Source organism: Culicoides brevitarsis, chromosome 1, assembly GCF_036172545.1.
Source record: "Culicoides brevitarsis isolate CSIRO-B50_1 chromosome 1, AGI_CSIRO_Cbre_v1, whole genome shotgun sequence".
In the NCBI taxonomy this organism is placed as follows: Eukaryota; Metazoa; Arthropoda; class Insecta; order Diptera; family Ceratopogonidae; genus Culicoides; species Culicoides brevitarsis.
Window position 1 is genome coordinate 7010124 of NC_087085.1, and position 17272 is coordinate 7027395.

At 26.7% G+C, this 17272-nt stretch overlaps 2 protein-coding genes across 2 annotated transcripts; one reads left to right on the forward strand and one right to left on the reverse strand.

Annotated features, from left to right (window-relative positions):
- Positions 1-12054: 12054 nt before the first annotated feature.
- LOC134826998 (zinc metalloproteinase nas-13) lies at positions 12055-12909 on the forward strand. The gene is made up of 3 exons (XM_063839523.1): positions 12055-12238; positions 12291-12599; positions 12656-12909. The coding sequence occupies exons 1-3, from the start codon at positions 12055-12057 to the stop codon at positions 12907-12909; spliced, it is 747 nt and encodes a 248-aa protein (XP_063695593.1).
- Positions 12910-14946: 2037 nt separating this feature from the next.
- LOC134827008 (uncharacterized) lies at positions 14947-15928 on the reverse strand. The gene is made up of 3 exons (XM_063839534.1): positions 15813-15928; positions 15325-15734; positions 14947-15264 (listed from the first exon to the last, which is right to left on the reverse strand). Exons 1-3 carry the CDS (start codon positions 15895-15897, stop codon positions 14947-14949), a joined length of 813 nt encoding a protein of 270 aa, XP_063695604.1. The 5' UTR covers positions 15898-15928.
- Positions 15929-17272: the final 1344 nt, after the last annotated feature.

The following is a 17272-nucleotide window of genomic DNA, read 5'->3' on the forward strand; positions in this document are numbered from 1 at the left end:
TTGAATTTTCTTCTCTAAAAATATTTTTCTTAAAATTACTGATTTTTTTTTCAAATTTTTTTAACAGTTATTTTTTATGAAATTTTAATTTTTCAATTTTTAACTTAAAATGATCTTAAATCAATTTTTAATTTGAAAGTTTCCAAGAAGATTATTAAAAAACAAAAAAATGTTGATCATAATATAATATAATATAGTATAATATATATAATATAATACATATATTGTATATATAATATGTATTCATCAAAAATATATCTTAATTTGATGTAAAATGAAAGAATTCTCTTCAGATGTATTACTTTAAAGGTATTTCATAATTGATTTTCTGTGTTTATATTTTGATAATCTTATTGATTTTGGTTCAATATACAAAATTTAATATAGTAGAAAGACTGAAAATATGTCAATTTCATGTTAAAATCACATTGCTTTGCAATACGTTTTTCTTTTTGTTTACTTCATTTATAACAAATTACGGAAATTCATTAATCATTCTCGAAACATTTTTAATAAAATACTATTACACGCAATTTACAAGTATTTTTTTGTTTAAAAAATATTTTCCATCAAAGTAAGAAAATAACCGAGGTAGTAACTTTTCTTTCATTTATTTAAAAGACCTGTCAAAGTTTGGTTGTAGTTGTTGTCTTCAAAACAAAAAAAAAGATTGTCATCAATATGTTTGTTTGTAAATATCCCCCGAAAATCTTTTAAAACTTTGCAAAAATATTACATCTAAGCATTTTCGCCTTGACTTGTATTGAAGGCACTTGATGACCAAACATTTTTTAAATCAGAAAATGCCAAGATTTCCAATCTGTCGTTCTTTCACTGAACTTGGTTGTTGAAAACAACAACAACAACAAACACGCAGACAAACATATAGAAAGTCTATTTAAGAGCGAACTTGAGTCATTAATCATTTAAATGTTAATTTAGATTTTCATCTAAATATTATGATGAAGAAAAGGAAGAACAAAGAAGAAGAATGAAAATATTAAAAGGACAGAATTTTCTCAAGTCTGATAATTTTTTTTTTTTGAAAAGTATAAGAAACAAGAGGGGCGATATCATATAATAATAAAAGAGAAAAGATAAAAAAAAAATAAATAGAAATAAAATACAATGAAAATTATAAAAGTAGGCATATCACTTAAGGAAAATGGTTAACTGAAAAGCGATTACCATAAATATTTATAAAAATATAGTGACAGCACGTACAAGAATGGGCGACAAAGTTATGGAGAGGAGACCTGTTGTGTTGCTACTAGAAAAATTTTGTAAACTTTATAATACCTTTTAAAAGTTTGTTTGGTATTTTATATAAATAAACGATTACAATGACAGATTTAAATTATTTATGAACGTTTTCACAGTCAACGTCTGTTCGGAGTTGAAGGGAGTACTGAACAGGTAAAAACACTAAACATTCATAAAAAATGACATTTGCTTCGATGGGAACACAGAAAGTAATTTCAGTAGTAAAAGAAAGATACTTGAAGAGCAGCTTCAAAATCCTTGATAATGTACGGTAGAGAATTTTTTCAATTTATTGTTGCAATTTCAGTAATTTTTCATTCGTGACGACGACGATCGACGGAGATGTTCAAACTAACCACAATAATGGTAAACGATCATTTACATGCATATTCACTGAAATTCAAAAAAAAATAATGTATTAACCTTTTGATACCATTTTGCATATAAAATACAGCTCACTTTTACGGTTCATTCCTTTGCTCGATGCAATATCCGCTCCATCTTCGATTATCAATCAATTTTCATCAAATATATTATGCAATCACGAAGATATTTATCAAGTTGCATTACACGCCTTTGCTCCATACTTGAATATTCATTTATTATCATCCCGATTCACGTTCATATGTGCCGAGCACACACAAGAATTTAATAGTTTTTAGTTATTTACACCGCAGAAACATGACTTTCATACGTCAAAAAAGAAAATTGATGAATATCAGATCAGTAGCGAAGAAGAATTTTCAATAAGAGATCTCTCCATTACCAACTATTTACAATAATTTACGGGCATCATTGAACATTGTTGAGGCGGATCCCTTCCAAGATGCATTTATCTATGGGAAATCCATTACTTTTATTAATATTATTTTTCTTCTTCTTCTTTTTTTTTGTGGTAAAAGGTCGGAATCTGAAAAATAAAATAAAAAGTATTATTTCTATATTTAAGTGAATTTAAAAATAAATTTAGAAAAAAATAAAACTAAAAATAACTTAATTATTGTCAATGTGAGAAAAACCTAAAAATGGTATATTTTTTATCATCAAAAACACATTAGAACTGTATTGGAAGATATAATCATCAAAGCTAAAAACTGACCTGTTTAGATATCAACGTCATTTAACCATTAGGGAATTAACGCCAAAATGTTTTATTTTTGCTTTTTGATGCAAAAAGTGGAATACAAACCTCATCTACCGCAAAATTTTGTTCATATTATACGTTACTGCATTCTATAGAGACACAAATTTAGAAAAACACAACACACAACTATTATGTCACATATAAAACAATTAAAATAAAATAAAAGCACATTTTGCCTTCTCCTCTACATTCTCTTTGGAGCATGACCTTTTCATGTTATGAACTAAAATAAGGATTATTTGCATCAGAAAGACTCGAAATAAAAAAAAAATTAAAGGAAATAAAAATTTTATAAACTTTAATCAATTTATTTATGAAAAAGTCATTTTTAGCAAAGAATTCATGTTAGTATTTTTTTTTAATTTTTTGCTTTGAATGTTTTATTATGCAAACTAATGTTATCTAAAATATAATAAAAAAATGAAATCTGAACAAAATACATTTATTACAATATATTATAAAAATATATATAATCATAATATAATATAATCATGTATAAATCCATTATAATCAAAAATCACAAAATTAATATGATTATTTACCGAAAAATAATGCAAATAGAAATCAAAAAAAATTCCAATATTATCGTGAATTCCTCAAATTTAAGAATAAATAATTAATTAATTAAATAAATAAAATAAATTTGAAATGTTTAGCCTTATTTTCCTAAAAAGTCAAAAATAAAAAAAGAATTTTAAAAATTTAAAAAAAATATAAAAAAAATTTTTAATAAAAAATATAATATATTTTAAAAGTGTTAAAAAACTTAAAAATAAAATTTTAAAAAATTTAAGTAAAAAATAAGGGCTTTAAAAACGCACTAAAAAATTAAAATTTTATAAAAGTCCCTTTTGTTAAGTTCTGTCAAATTAAATTTTGAAATAAAAATGTGGAGAAGTTTATGAAAAAATTTGAGAAAAAGAAGAAAAAATTATAATGTATGCCTTTTTCAAAAAAAAAATTAAATCTTAAAAATTTTTTAATTTTTTTGAATAATGTCTTGGTTTTAAATGTATCAATTTTATTAAATTATTTTTTTTACCGCATTTCAAATAGAAAAAATGCGGTACTTTAATTTATATCTTGGGTTTAGCTTATGCAAATCACTCAATTTTTTCAAATTTTGAAGCAACAACTTATAATAATAAAAATTTTAAAATTTTTTGTAATTTATTTTTATTAGTCAACCAATAAAGAGTTGAAATTTTTTTATAGTCATATTAATTTTTCAACAATGAGAAAGATTTTTCCATTTTATAGGTTCAAATTTTGTAAAGCTTTGATTTAATACAACAAAGATTTTCATGTTCACAAAATGAATAGAGTTTTAAAAGCCTCAAGCCTATCTTTAAAAAATAGAAATTACTTTGAATACTAGAATTAAGATTTTATTAAAAATTCAAATTTAACATATGGAAATTTTCATGCAAAATCTTCAACCAATATAAAAATGAACTAAAAACTATTTTAGTTTTCAACCAATTTTCAAAAGAACTTGGCTAACAAAAATATCAACAATGAAATTTTGATCAAGTTTCAAAAAAGCCAATTATTTTTTATTTTCAAGTATCGTTTTTGTCAAAAAATTTTCATGACCGTTTTTTAACGGGCATTTTTTTTAAAAAAATTATAAAAATGTTGAAATTTAGGGGTAAATTGAATATAAATTATTAGAAATATCGATGCAAATATTAAATGGAAAATTTTCAGTACGAATATAAAATAGTTAATATTTTGCCCCATTCGGACTATAATTAAAATAAATCGGAATATTATTTTTGATTTTGATTTGGAGCGGCCTAAAGTATCTTTAATAACATAGAAATGAATGAATTTTTATTAAAAATTAAAACAGAAAAAATTTAAAAAGTGTTAATTGAATAATGGTTAAAGTAGCATAAAATTACTTTTGTTTAAAATATTATGAAATTCCAAACAATAATAAAAAAAAATATATTTTTTCTTTTTTTTCTTCAAAATTTGAACTTGAAAAGTCTCTCTTTGATAAATGTTATCTTAATTTGATAATAATAACATTATGCCGTTCAGTGATGTTAAACAAGAAATTTCGGTTACTTCAAACATTCTTCTGTTAAAAGGATTTATAGACAGGTGTTAAAGCTGTTAACGTCGTAAACACAAACTCATTATCATACAGTTGAAAGAAGAAAGAAACATCTTCAATGGAAAACCTTGATAACATAATAAATATGAACCAAACAAACTGTAAGAAACAAGATTTAACACTTTATGGTCAGCTTTATCTTATCATTCTCCAAAATTAAAATTGTCGTCTTTATATTTTTTTCTTTTCTTCTTTTTTTATGAAAAGAAATTAAAGAAAATGTTTGTTGTCTTTCTAAATTTATTTATTATTTTTATTATGTTTGTGACGATACGGCGCCCGAATCTCTCTTGTTATCATTGAACCAATGAAAAAGAACAAAAAAAAAATGTTTATAAAAGTCTTTAAGTGCTATTAATTATTTAATTATAATAATTTGGTTTGAAAATATCCGCCTTAAACGTACAATAACATTTTTTAGGTCAAAAATGATTTTCATTCGCAGCAAAATTAAAATTTTTCTCCAGAAACATTGCTATATTTACATAAATGCTAATGACGAGAAGCGACAATTGTTATACTGGCATGAATGATTGACGAGAAAAACAGACAATCCAATGACAAATAAAAAATGTGAAAATTTTTAAAGGACATTTTTGTGCGCTTGAATCTTTCAACGTGTTTTTTTTTGTTTCGCCGAGATGCGAACGACAAACTTGACACTCACATCACTTAGTCACAGACGAGTGAAAGAAACACATTTTAAATGTCGAATCAATCTTCCACGGTTCCTTGAACCAATACAAAAGAAAAATCACGCGTGCCTCTTGCTTGCTGGCAAAAGACGAAGAGTCTGCTATGCAAAAACTTTTCTCTTTTTTCGACGTTTCTTAATACTTTTTTTTTTTTTTGTTCTTCAGAATAAAAATAAGCCTTAACTTTTTCGTCTATCTGGAATTTTATTTATTTACGTTTGACTGACAGGCAGCCACAAAAAATGAAAGTAAAGAGCACGTAATTTTTTAAAGCATTTGCCTTGAAACAATTGAATAGAATTGAGATGTCATTGACAATAAGTCTCTGAATTCTTTGGAGGGTGCACAATTATCGATTTATCGTCAAGAAGAAAAAAAAGCTTTTACAAATCATCTCTCTCACGAAAATCCATTTCCAAAATTATTTTCGGCGCTTAAATTGTTGTTTCCTGTCGAACGTCTGTCGACCTACACAATTTGTACCATTGGCATAAACAATAAATTGAAAGAGAATAAAAGCGAAAGTCCGTCGTCGTCGCTTTTCTTTTTATTTTATTCTATTAATCGGCAACAATACATTAATTTAGTCAAATCAAGTCAAAAACAGGGGAACGACGAAATAATTCCTTGAATTGCTTTTAGTCTGCTTTAAATTTACGCATTTTTTAAAACATTTCCTTTCGACTTGCACTTTTCTCTTGAACAAATAAAATCCAAAATTGAACGGGATCACATATTATCATAAAAAATATGCTAACCTACAACAAATATAGACAAAAAAATCATTGATGTAAATGCATGAATTTATTATTTGGCATCATCACATCACCATATTATTATTGTTTGCTTTAGCTCCCTTACTTTCTTTGTGTTCGCCTGTAATCTTTTCTCTATGTTGGAAACGTATTTTCTTATCTAAGCAAAAAGTAACAAAAGTTCTTCTCTAATCGAACAAATTTTTACGGTTTTCCACAAATATATATATAAAATTGGAACAGAGATAATAAATCATTGTTAGACAGAATGACAATGTAAATTTTTATCACATATCTCTTTAGATTCTTTTGAAATGGGCTGGAATAGAATTTGAATAGTAATCGATACGTTCTTCAGGTGTTACCTTTCACCCCTTTGCCATGAACATTCCATAAAACATTGGATAAATTTGAATCAAGTTGCTGCCAGAACAATAGATCACAACAGACTGAAGGAAAATCAGAAGAAATATAAGTCACTCAATGTGTTCGGGTTAAATGTTCATGCGCCGTTCATTTCGTAGTTGAGAACATCAGAACTAATTTTTTTTTATTTTATTTTAATCGAACGAATGTTGTGTCTCCTAACATTTATGAATGAAAAAAGAAATAAGGCGAATAAATTTAATATTTTCATTTTTTGTCCCATGAGGATTTTCTCGAGGGGGGGGGGGGGGGAAATAAAAAAATAAATATTTTTGAATTTTTTGTTTGTAATTTTTTAACGTTTTTAGACGTTAAACGTTTATTCTTAACATTTATTTAATTTTAGTTTATATTATTTTAAAATTTGAACTTAAAAGAAAAGAAAAATCAACAAAATAAAAATAAAAATTTTTGAAAAAAAATAATTTTGGTCACGTGACTTTCAAAAAAAAAATGTTTTTCAACATTTCAATAGAAAATGTCGTAATTAAGCAAATTTCTTTAGTTTTTTGTATAATTTTACCATAAACAGTAATTTTTCATGATTTTTTAATATAAAAATTCCAAAATATGTCAAAAATATTTGTATTTTATATTTAATTTTTATTTTTCCCCCTGAATTTTTTCGACAAAATCCGAGGGGGGGGGAGACAAAAAATGGATATATTAAATTTATTCGCCTAAGGAGTAAAATTTTCAAGAAACAGGTAAAATACAAAAATCGCATAAAAAATGTGTCACGTCTTTGATTTGTAAATTACCTCACAAATTGCCATCTTGAAGGGTTTTCGAGGGCGTTTCATTGTCTTTTTAATTCTGTTTTGTGCTACGTTTTCGATTGAAATCGCCTCGTCGTTGCTTGTAAGGTAATGTGAACATTATTCTTATTATTTTGAGATTCTGAATTTCTCAGCAAACTGCCAGCTGTTGTTTTTAACCTTTTTTTATTTTATTGTTTTTATATTAACTTTTTTCAGCTTTAATATTAAAATCGATTGACATATACTGTTACAACATGAATGAATGGAAGACACTTGCAAACGTGATGACATGCAAACACAAATAAAAAATAGGAGCCGAAAGGAGGTAATACAAAAAAAATTAAAAATATGAAAAAAAAAAATCAATAAAATAAGAGTTTTATTGCTCCTTATAAACTTTTAGGTTGAAATCTCGCTGATAGAACACACCGACAAAGACTTTGGCATTACATATGAATGAAATTTTTACAAGTATTTCATGTATCACGATTCCTTAAGCAAGTAAGTACTAATAATATTATTATTTTGTGTTATTTTATAACAGGAACGAAAAATAGCGCAACCTCTTAGACATAAAAAAGATCTCTCTTAAAACAGAGTAAACATATTTTATTACATGTGCAAGAAAAATCGGAACATTTTTTACGTGCACTCATTAGTCTTCGCGCATATGAGTCGTATATATGTTACATTAAGCATGAATCTGCTTGACTTCTTTAAATCCTTTTAACATTAACATCACACATATGGCGCCTCAAGATACTTCTTCGGGAACTCTATACGCCTCTTAGATAAGGTATAACAAGTATAAAAGCAATTTGTTTTAAAAATTTTGCGAACAAAATATAAACACAGTCGTTTTTCGTTTCAGATCTAAGATGCGATTCTCACTCCCATACCATAGAGTTATTAGGAGAAATTATTCAAAAACATGCTCTTACTTGCTATTCACGTGCATATTGCGAAATAAGGCCGCTCCAAATGAAAATCAAAAATAAAGTCCGATGCCCCATTTTAAAAGTCAAAAATCCAATGGGGCAAAATAAAAAAAAAAGTTAAAAATTTCATCAAAAATTACCGTTTTTTTGTCTTTTTTCATATTTTTTCAAGAAATTTCCCAAAATTTTTAAAAAAATTTTAAATTTTTAAAAAAATTTTAAATTTTAAAAAAAAATTTTAATTTTTTAAGAATTTTTGTATTAAAAAATATTTTTCATAAAATTGCTGAATTTTTTTTTTAAAATTTTTTGACAGTTATTTTTATAAATTTTTTTGGTTTAAATTTTTACCTTGAAATACTCTGAGATCAATTTTAAATTATAAAATCTCAATGCAAATACAATAAAAATAACTAAAATATTTATAAAGATCAAAAATTGTTAAAATTTTGTCATTTTGTATGAAAAAGTATTTCAAAATTTTTTTTTTTATTTTTTTGCCCCCCCCCCCCCATTTTGAAAAAAAGTTTTTGGGACAAAAAGTTCGAAAAAAATTTGGAGCGGCCTAACAGCAGTTCTAAACCACTTGCAAGACATTTTTAAAACGATTTTTCAGATCAGACAACCTGCGCTCATGTACATGAAACATTGTAAGATCGTAACCCAAGTGCATGTTTGTTTATGGTAAATAATCACTCCATTTATTGATAAATTGTTTTCGTTTTGAAAGAGAATGCAATCTTCTATTGCAACACTTAATCTTTAAAGTCAAGATGTTTGCCAATGTTTTTCGGTAAAACATGTACATTTTTTAAATTATTTTTTATCTTTGCCGTACAGAAAAAGGATTACTAATTTGACTTTTAATGATTTTCTTTACAAATATTTTAAAAAAAAATATTTCGATAGATAAGTGTTGTTTGCATCTGGTTTGTGTCACTGTGCAAATGTATATTCAATGTTCTTGTCTCATTATGAGGACAAATTTGTTTAAATATTTTAGATTATGATGGCAAGGAAACACATAGATTCATATGAAATATAAACTTTTGTTGGATGATGTGTGTTTGTAATGTTTGGCAGGAGTAACCACATTAGAGGCGTATCACAAACCATTATTCAAACACACAAATAAGGATAAATAGTTGGTCATTAAGTGACCATTTGCCAAAAAATAAGAGGCTTGGGTGATGATAATGTAAAACATGTTGATGTCTTGAGAGTAAAAAATGGACCTTTCATAAAAATATATTACGCAATTTGTCAAGTTATTGAGTTCTGATAAGAATGACAATATTTATATTAATTAAGAGCTATTATGATTTTTTATCCTTGAGATATAACTTTGTTTTTCACTATGTTGAAGCTTGTACTGAAATTACATTTTTTAAATTCATTACATTTTTCATACTAACGACAAAAAGCAATCTGGCTTCTAATTTCCCGAAATACTCACAATTTTCAGATGTTTATTTCACTTCTCTTACAGATAGCTGTAATGATTATGGTTTGGCAAATGGTTAATGTGTACAATTTTCAATCTGAAATATTCTCTCGAGCTTGATACAACTCCATTTTGGCAACATTCAACCGATGACGATGATGTATAACTTAATTTGCATACAAATTCATTTGAAAACTTGTCGAATTAATGAAAAATACACAAGTCCTTTCATTCTCTCTCGATGGCTCTTCGCACATTTTGTGACTGGGCGTTGATTGCAAACTTTTAAATTACATGGGAAAGGAACGAAATTCGACATCTGATTCAATTCTGTTACAAACGTCATGACCACATCAATAAAGTACCTTTCTTAACATTACTTTTGCTGCGGTAGCCCAAAAAATGAAACGAATCATTTAAATCGACCAAAAAATTAAAGCAATAAAACACAGAAACCGAAAAATAAATTCGGCAATATTTGTCTTTGTCTCCAAATGTTTTGCTTTTTTTTTTGCAAAAAGCGTCAACATAGTAATTTGATGTAACGTGCTTCCATGATTGAAAAATCCGAATTTCGAGCATTATTGAAAAGTTACGGAAAATATTTTAGACGAAAAAAAAAGGTTTTTCTTTTCAATTCTTGCTACCAAAATCAATTCAAAATCTTTGGGAAAAAATAAATGGAATTGAAACATCAAGAGTATAATCAAAAGTAATGTGATCCCTTTTAAACCGGAACATGGTATGTAATAGCATGTACCTATAATAAATAGAACCACACAGATCAAGAAAGGCAAATTATGTGGTTTACCTTAAAATTTGATGAACAGGACAATCGTATTCATGTAATATCTTCACACCCTCGGAGGAAGGTCTTTGTTAACGCAAGAAAAAATTAAATCCATTTACTTTGGAATTTGATACATGTATCCTCTATCTGTGTTTTTTTACAAGATTATCTTTCAATGTAATTGGAGAGACGTCGCAAAAAAATGTTTGGAGAAATTTAATTCAAACCAAGGTAAGTCTTTCTCAAAACTGAAATCTCATGTTGATTTTCACATTTTTATTTAGATATTTAATGTACATTAATCTCTTCCAGTTTGTTGGTTAATGATGTCAAGTAAAACTTTTGTCAAGTGTTAAAAAATACATTTTCCGTCTTTTCTCAAGATGGTGCAAACACTTTGTAATCATAGTATAATTTTTATATCGTATGCTTACTTGCGTAATAAAAACGAGAGAAAAATTATAAAGTGCCAAGACAAAGTGTAGGACGCAGGTGTTGATGATAGAAGTACATAAATCTTTGAAGGAATTGCGGTGAGTAAAGTAAGAAATTGTCACAGAGCTTTTTGTTGAAGAATTCATTGAATACATTTCGGAAATTTTTTGATGTTTGCTTCAGATTCTTATTAGATTTTATTATTTATGTTCTTATTCGATTTTTCGTGTTAATTGAAATCAAACGTTAAACAAATATTAAGTTTTAATATTAAGTTAAAAGTTACATTGGCAGATTTTACAAGGGTTGAAATTAAATTAAATTTTAAAAATATAAAAAATAAATATATTTTATAAAACGAAAAAAAAAATTAAATTAAATTTTAAAAATATAAAAAATAAATATATTTTATAAAACGAAATAAAAAAAAATTAAATTAAATTTTAAAAATATAAAAAATAAATATATTTTATAAAACGAAAAAAAAATTAAATTAAGTTTTAAAAATATAAAAAATAAATATATTTTGTAAAACGAAAAAAAAAATTAAATTAAATTTTAAAAATATAAAAAATAAATATATTTTATAAAACGAAAAAAAAAATTAAATTATTTTAATTAATTTAATTATAAGAGTTGACCTAATTTTTAAACGTTTGACAATGAAACTTCTTGATTTGACACATTTATAACATCATTAATCTCTAATTTATGCACGATTTGTTCTGATTTCCATAAAATTCAGAAGACGCGAAAAAAAAAATCCATTCACAAATTGTTCATTCAGTCGTAAATTAAAGCGTTAACATACTCCATAGGTAAAGAACATGGAAATTCAATTTTTAACTTCTCACTTTCTTACTTTTGACACTCACTTCATAGAAGAACTTTTCTAATAATTCATTTACTTTTCTTTCTTTTCTTTTTTTTTCTTTGAAAGCTACAAAAGAAAATTCAACTCTGCTCCTCATTCCATAGTGTGTGCGGCAAAAGCTGTCTCAGGTGAGCCATATTGCAGCAAATTACAAAGTTTTCAAGTAAGATGTGAAATTGAAAGATTTATGACTCTATGCCGTTTGTCGCTAAATGGATTTTCATCCGCAATTGTGTCATGTTCATTTTCATTATCAATCATTGCAGGTAATTAGAATTACTGTTTACATTTATGTTAATCAATTAATTTACATTTTCGCGCTTGAATGCATTTTGAGTCAATATATCCTTATCTTTGTGTATAAAAACAAGCAATTAACTGCAATTCAATTTATTTGTTTAGAAATGGATTCATTCTTCAAACGTGGATTTTCATTGTTTGTGCTTCTTTTCAAACTAATCGGAGCTTCTGACGAATATTTTGAAGATTTGTTTGAAAGTAACTCAATTTTGGATCGAAATGCTATAAATATTGATGATTACAAATGGCCCAATGCGAAAATTCCGTACATTTTTAGCGAAGATTATTGTAAGTTTTTTTTTAATCGTATCCAAAATTAATTCTTAATTTTTATTTGTAGCTCATTTTGATCGTTTTAAAGTTTTGCATGCCATGTACGAAATAGAAAAAGATACATGTGTGGATTTTGTTGAGTACCGCGAAGAAAATGACACTTATATAAAGTTCGTAAAAGCAGGGGGATGCGGAAGTCAAATTGGATATCGAAAAAATGTAGATGTCCCAATGGAAGTATCTTATAATCAACATTGCTTAGAAAGACCAGGCGCCATCATTCATGAGCTTTTACACGTTACGGGATTATTTCATGAACAATGTCGACCAGATCGAGATGAACATATTAAAGTTTTATGGGACAATATTAAACCACGTAAATATTTTTTTAATTTTTTTAATCAACATATTTTTTTTTAAATTTATTTTTAGAATTTCGTCAAAATTTCATTAAACTTCCTGCCGATTTTGCAACAACTTTTGACTTACCGTATGATTTCAAAAGTCTCATGCATTATCCGAGAAATGCATTCTCCAAACAAGCTGATCTTTTCACGATGGTAGCTCTCAATGACACAGAAATGGAATTAGGTCAAACAGAAGGCCCATCATTCCTTGACTTGGAAAAAGTACGAAGAATGTACAACTGTTCAAAAAATGACAACGACAACAAAACATCGATGTGAATATGAAAAACATGCTGAACAATGATGGACTAATGTTTATATTTTAGGAAAATAAACAACAACCGAGTCCTTTTAAAACGACAAAAATAACAAAACGAAAAATAACAAATTTATTTATTATACTTTCGGACAGAGTAAAACTGTTAAAAATACAGACAACTTACAAAAACGATGTTAGGCCGCTCCAAATGAAAATCAAAAATAAAGTCCAAAATTTTTGAAAATAAAATGGGGGGGGGGGGCAAAATAAAAAAAAATTTGAAATACTTATTTTCATACAAAATGACAAAATTTTAGCAATTTTTGATCGTTGATCAATATTTTTGTTGTTTTTAATAATCTTCTTTGAAACTTTCAAATTAAAAATTGATTTAAGATCATTTTAAGTTAAAAATTGAAAAATTAAAATTTCATAAAAAATAACTGTCAAAAAAATTTGAAAAAAAAAATTTTCTGTAATTTTATGAAAAATTTTTTTAGAGAAGAAAATTCAAGTTAAAATATTATTTTCAAAACAAAAATTAAAATAATTGAAAATTTTTTATAAATTTTTTTGAAAATGTCTTGAAAAATTATGAAAATACATCAAAAAACGATCAATTTTGATGAAATTTTTAACTTTTTTTTTTATTTTGCCCCATTGGATTTTAGACTTTTAAAATGGGGCATCGGACTTTATTTTTGATTTTCGTTTGGAGCGGCCTTATAGTAAAAAGTGTAACAGAACATTATAGAAATAATCAGAATTTATTGTAGCATGGTCAAATATTTACACAAAAATGAAATAATACAATAAGAGGCAGTTTCGAATGTCCATTGCTCGAATGTTAGATTGCCTTCTCTATTTATTTTACACTCTCTGATAATCTCATTCCTCGTCGTCGTCATTCGATGACACTTTCGAGTTGAGTAAAAAGTACAACACAACTGGACAATGTCCTATAACAATATAAGTTGAGAAAATAAAATTGGATATCTTGTTAAATTTTATGTAAAATTGTTCTATTTTAAGTTTACAATAGGATTTTTGAGGTTTCCATGAGTAATTGATCAGAGAAAATAAATTTTTGGGGCAAACATCAAAGGTATCCAAAAAGGGTTTTCAACAAAAAGTTTTGCACACACAACATTTATGTGTTCGAATTTTTTCAAAACCACTTTTTGCTTTAATGCACTTCGGTTAAATATTTACATACAAGAAATAACCTTTGTGCGGTAAGGCGATGAAAAAGTTTTCGGTTAAACAGTTTTTCGAAAATGTGTGACACGAAAACAACAGATAATTGTGTTATTTTAGCTTAACAAATCCTTCGAGCTTTTCACTAATTATCTCAATAAAGTCGTTCGTTGTAGTCGCAATATAAACTATAAATGTAAAGACATGACATCAAGACAATATTAATAATAATTATTTGCATTTGTTTTCCCAAAGGATACACACAAACACATAACTTTAGTTTATTTTACTTCTTCTCATTGTCTTATTTAGTTTCTGTCATATTAGCAGGGTATTTCTATGATGAAGCTCATTTTCATCATGAGAGGTACGAGCACAAATGTTTTCAATAGAACGAAAAATGGAGTGAATAAAAGGGATAAAATGTACACAAGTTAAAATATTACAAAGGACCAAGCTAAGAGGTTGCACAAAAAGTTCAAAAATTAACTAACTTGTAATTGTTTCATTCATAATCGCTTGAGATTAATATTCAGATGACAATGTTCATAATGATGTTTGTTTAATCTCGACTTTCTTTATAATTTTACATCTTCTTCAACATTTTCACATTCAAGAACACGACTGTTTATTTAGACAACCGAATGCTTAAAAAGAAAACAAAAAGCAGTCAAGCCTTCTTAATCTGTATAATCCTTGGAGCTTAATATTTAAATAGTACATTGGTACATGGAAATGCAGATTCCTTAAAAATGAGAAGGAGGGACAGAATTAATCTTGTTATTTTGTGTTCGTAATATCAATTTCACATTTAGAAAAACATAATTATTGAAAGACATTCTGATTATTTGAAATCAAGCTTAATTTTGCTTCTTTTGTTCCTTTTCGCGCATGTTTTGACATTGTTGAGATTTGTCTTGTAACTCTTCAGGGCAGTTCAAAACAATTTTTCGCCATAAGCAATGTGCCATAATTGAAGGTCCTGCATTGCATTTTGATTGTTCATTCGTCATTGTAGTTGTTGCATTCATTTTTTGCATCACCATTTTAGCTGCGACTTCAGCCAAACACGAATCGACAAAATCATCAATATGCTTCAACTGCCATGCATCTTCTTTATATTGTTTCTTCATGATTTCTTTGAGTTTATCAACGTCGGGAATGCCTTCGTCCGTTAACTAAAAGCGAATCGGAAATTAAAACGAAACTATTGAGAAATTAAAAATTTTGTGACTTACTGTTCCTTGCTTCTTAGCAACACATTCCATCGCACAAACGACATTATTTTTGTTCTTTTCTACTTTTTCGCATGAAAATACATCCAAAGTACTGTCGTCCTTCATATTATCGGCGACGTCTCCTTCTTTGCGTGACTTCCGATGTTTCTTCATTTCGCCAAAACATTCTTTTTTCAGTGCCTTCATCTCTTCTGATTTCTCGAATCCATCATTACAACAACGATTGTGTCGACCAAAATGTGGTTTTTTACATTTTTCTTCCTTTGCATTTGAATTGCTCTCCTTCTCCTTCTCTTTTATCATTGCAACTTCGCTAACATCACGTCTTACTCTGTCTGCAATATCTTGCAATGGCAATTCGTCATCCGCCAATGCCTCATATTCAATTAAGTCATCCAATAAAATTTTGTCTATACGTTTTAGTTGAGAAAATTAAAGAATATTTAATTAAAATTTAATAAAAATTAAAAAAAAATCAAATTACTCACTGAATTCGGGATCGTTGAATTCATAACACAAACTTTTGCAAACCAAAACGCTTAAAATAAATGTTACTAAAGAAATTTTCAACATTTTAACTTTATTTTTTTAGTATTGAGAACACACCTCACGCTTTTAAGAAGTTCAAATAAAGTCTAACGAGCCTGATCATCGTTGATCGCTATTTATATGCGATTGCGAAGTTATATTTGCTGTTGCGAAAACGAGAAAGAATATTATTTTGTATACACAGAAGAAGAGAAAAGGAAATGCTAACAAGATAAAAAGAAATATTGAACAATCTCACAGGTAAGACTTTATTTATGACATCAATCGACTGTCGTACAATTGATATAAACATTAAAATGAAGACAAAAATGAAGAGATTCATCAAACATGACATATAAGATCTTTTTTTATTAACTCTTGAACAGAACAAGAATATATTACTTATAAATTTTATATCAACAGAACAACTTTTATCACTTAAAAGGGTAACCGACAAGAAATCTTAAACATTATAATCTTTATATTGACTTTTTTCGATCACTTTTTCATTATAATCTTCGCAATCGACATTTCTAAATTTAATATCAATTTTTTTTATGATATATGTTATATAAGATATATAAAAATTCAAAACAATTTAAGATACATAATTTAAATATAACAAGTCCCTATTGGCAAAATCTAATTATTTTTCTAAAATTTTTGTGAATTTTTATTATTTTATGTTATATATTATATTATATTATATGTTATATGTTATACATGTATTATTATATTTTATTAAATTATTATATTTATTTACTTTTTATATATTAAAGTCAAAATTTAATGCAAGAAATTCAAATTTACTCAAAATGAATGTTTAGTCAAAATAACATTTTGCTGATGGGTTTTAATTAATGTTTATCCCAAATGCATGTTCTCAAAAATACATATTTGAACAAATAATTTACTTTTTGCTTTAGCAAAGTTCAGCCCATTATGGTTATACCCGATGAATAATTATACAAATATTTTATTCATAATTCTCGCGTATGTCCTGTTGTGTTTTGGTCCGATTTGCAGTAAGCAAATGAATTATTAATAAATTTTACGCTAAATTTCATGGATAAACATGAATTAGCCACAATAAATAATTTAGTTATTTAGCGCGCGCGTTTGCTGTTAAAATAATAAAATTTTCAAAATTATTCCGATGTTTCTGCGGAAAAAAATTTATTTACATCCAAAAATAAAAATAACATTGAAAAACAACAATAAAAAAAAGTTGCCTGACAGATAAAAAATTTAACAACGAAACACCTCTAAGCCATTTTAAGGTAGACAACACAAAAAAAAAAAATACAAAAAATGAATAGAAAAATAGACAAGCGCATAGCTTTACATAATTTAACAGAACATTAACATTTCGGGTTTTTGTCATCCCTCTGTTCTTATTTCTGTTTCACCTGCAAAAGCA

Excerpts from the sequence above, each read along its gene's own strand:
- LOC134826998 (XM_063839523.1), top strand. The coding sequence starts at position 12,055 with ATGGATTCATTCTTCAAACGTGGATTTTCATTGTTTGTGCTTCTTTTC. Across the intron at positions 12,239-12,290 it reads CATTTTTAGCGAAGATTATT|CTCATTTTGATCGTTTTAAA; the intron begins GTAAGTTTTTTT and ends TTTTATTTGTAG. Across the intron at positions 12,600-12,655 it reads ATGGGACAATATTAAACCAC|AATTTCGTCAAAATTTCATT; the intron begins GTAAATATTTTT and ends ATTTATTTTTAG.
- LOC134827008 (XM_063839534.1), bottom strand. The coding sequence starts at position 15,897 with ATGTTGAAAATTTCTTTAGTAACATTTATTTTAAGCGTTTTGGTTTGC. Across the intron at positions 15,735-15,812 it reads ATTCAACGATCCCGAATTCA|ACAAAATTTTATTGGATGAC; the intron begins GTGAGTAATTTG and ends TAAAACGTATAG. Across the intron at positions 15,265-15,324 it reads TTGCTAAGAAGCAAGGAACA|TTAACGGACGAAGGCATTCC; the intron begins GTAAGTCACAAA and ends ATTCGCTTTTAG.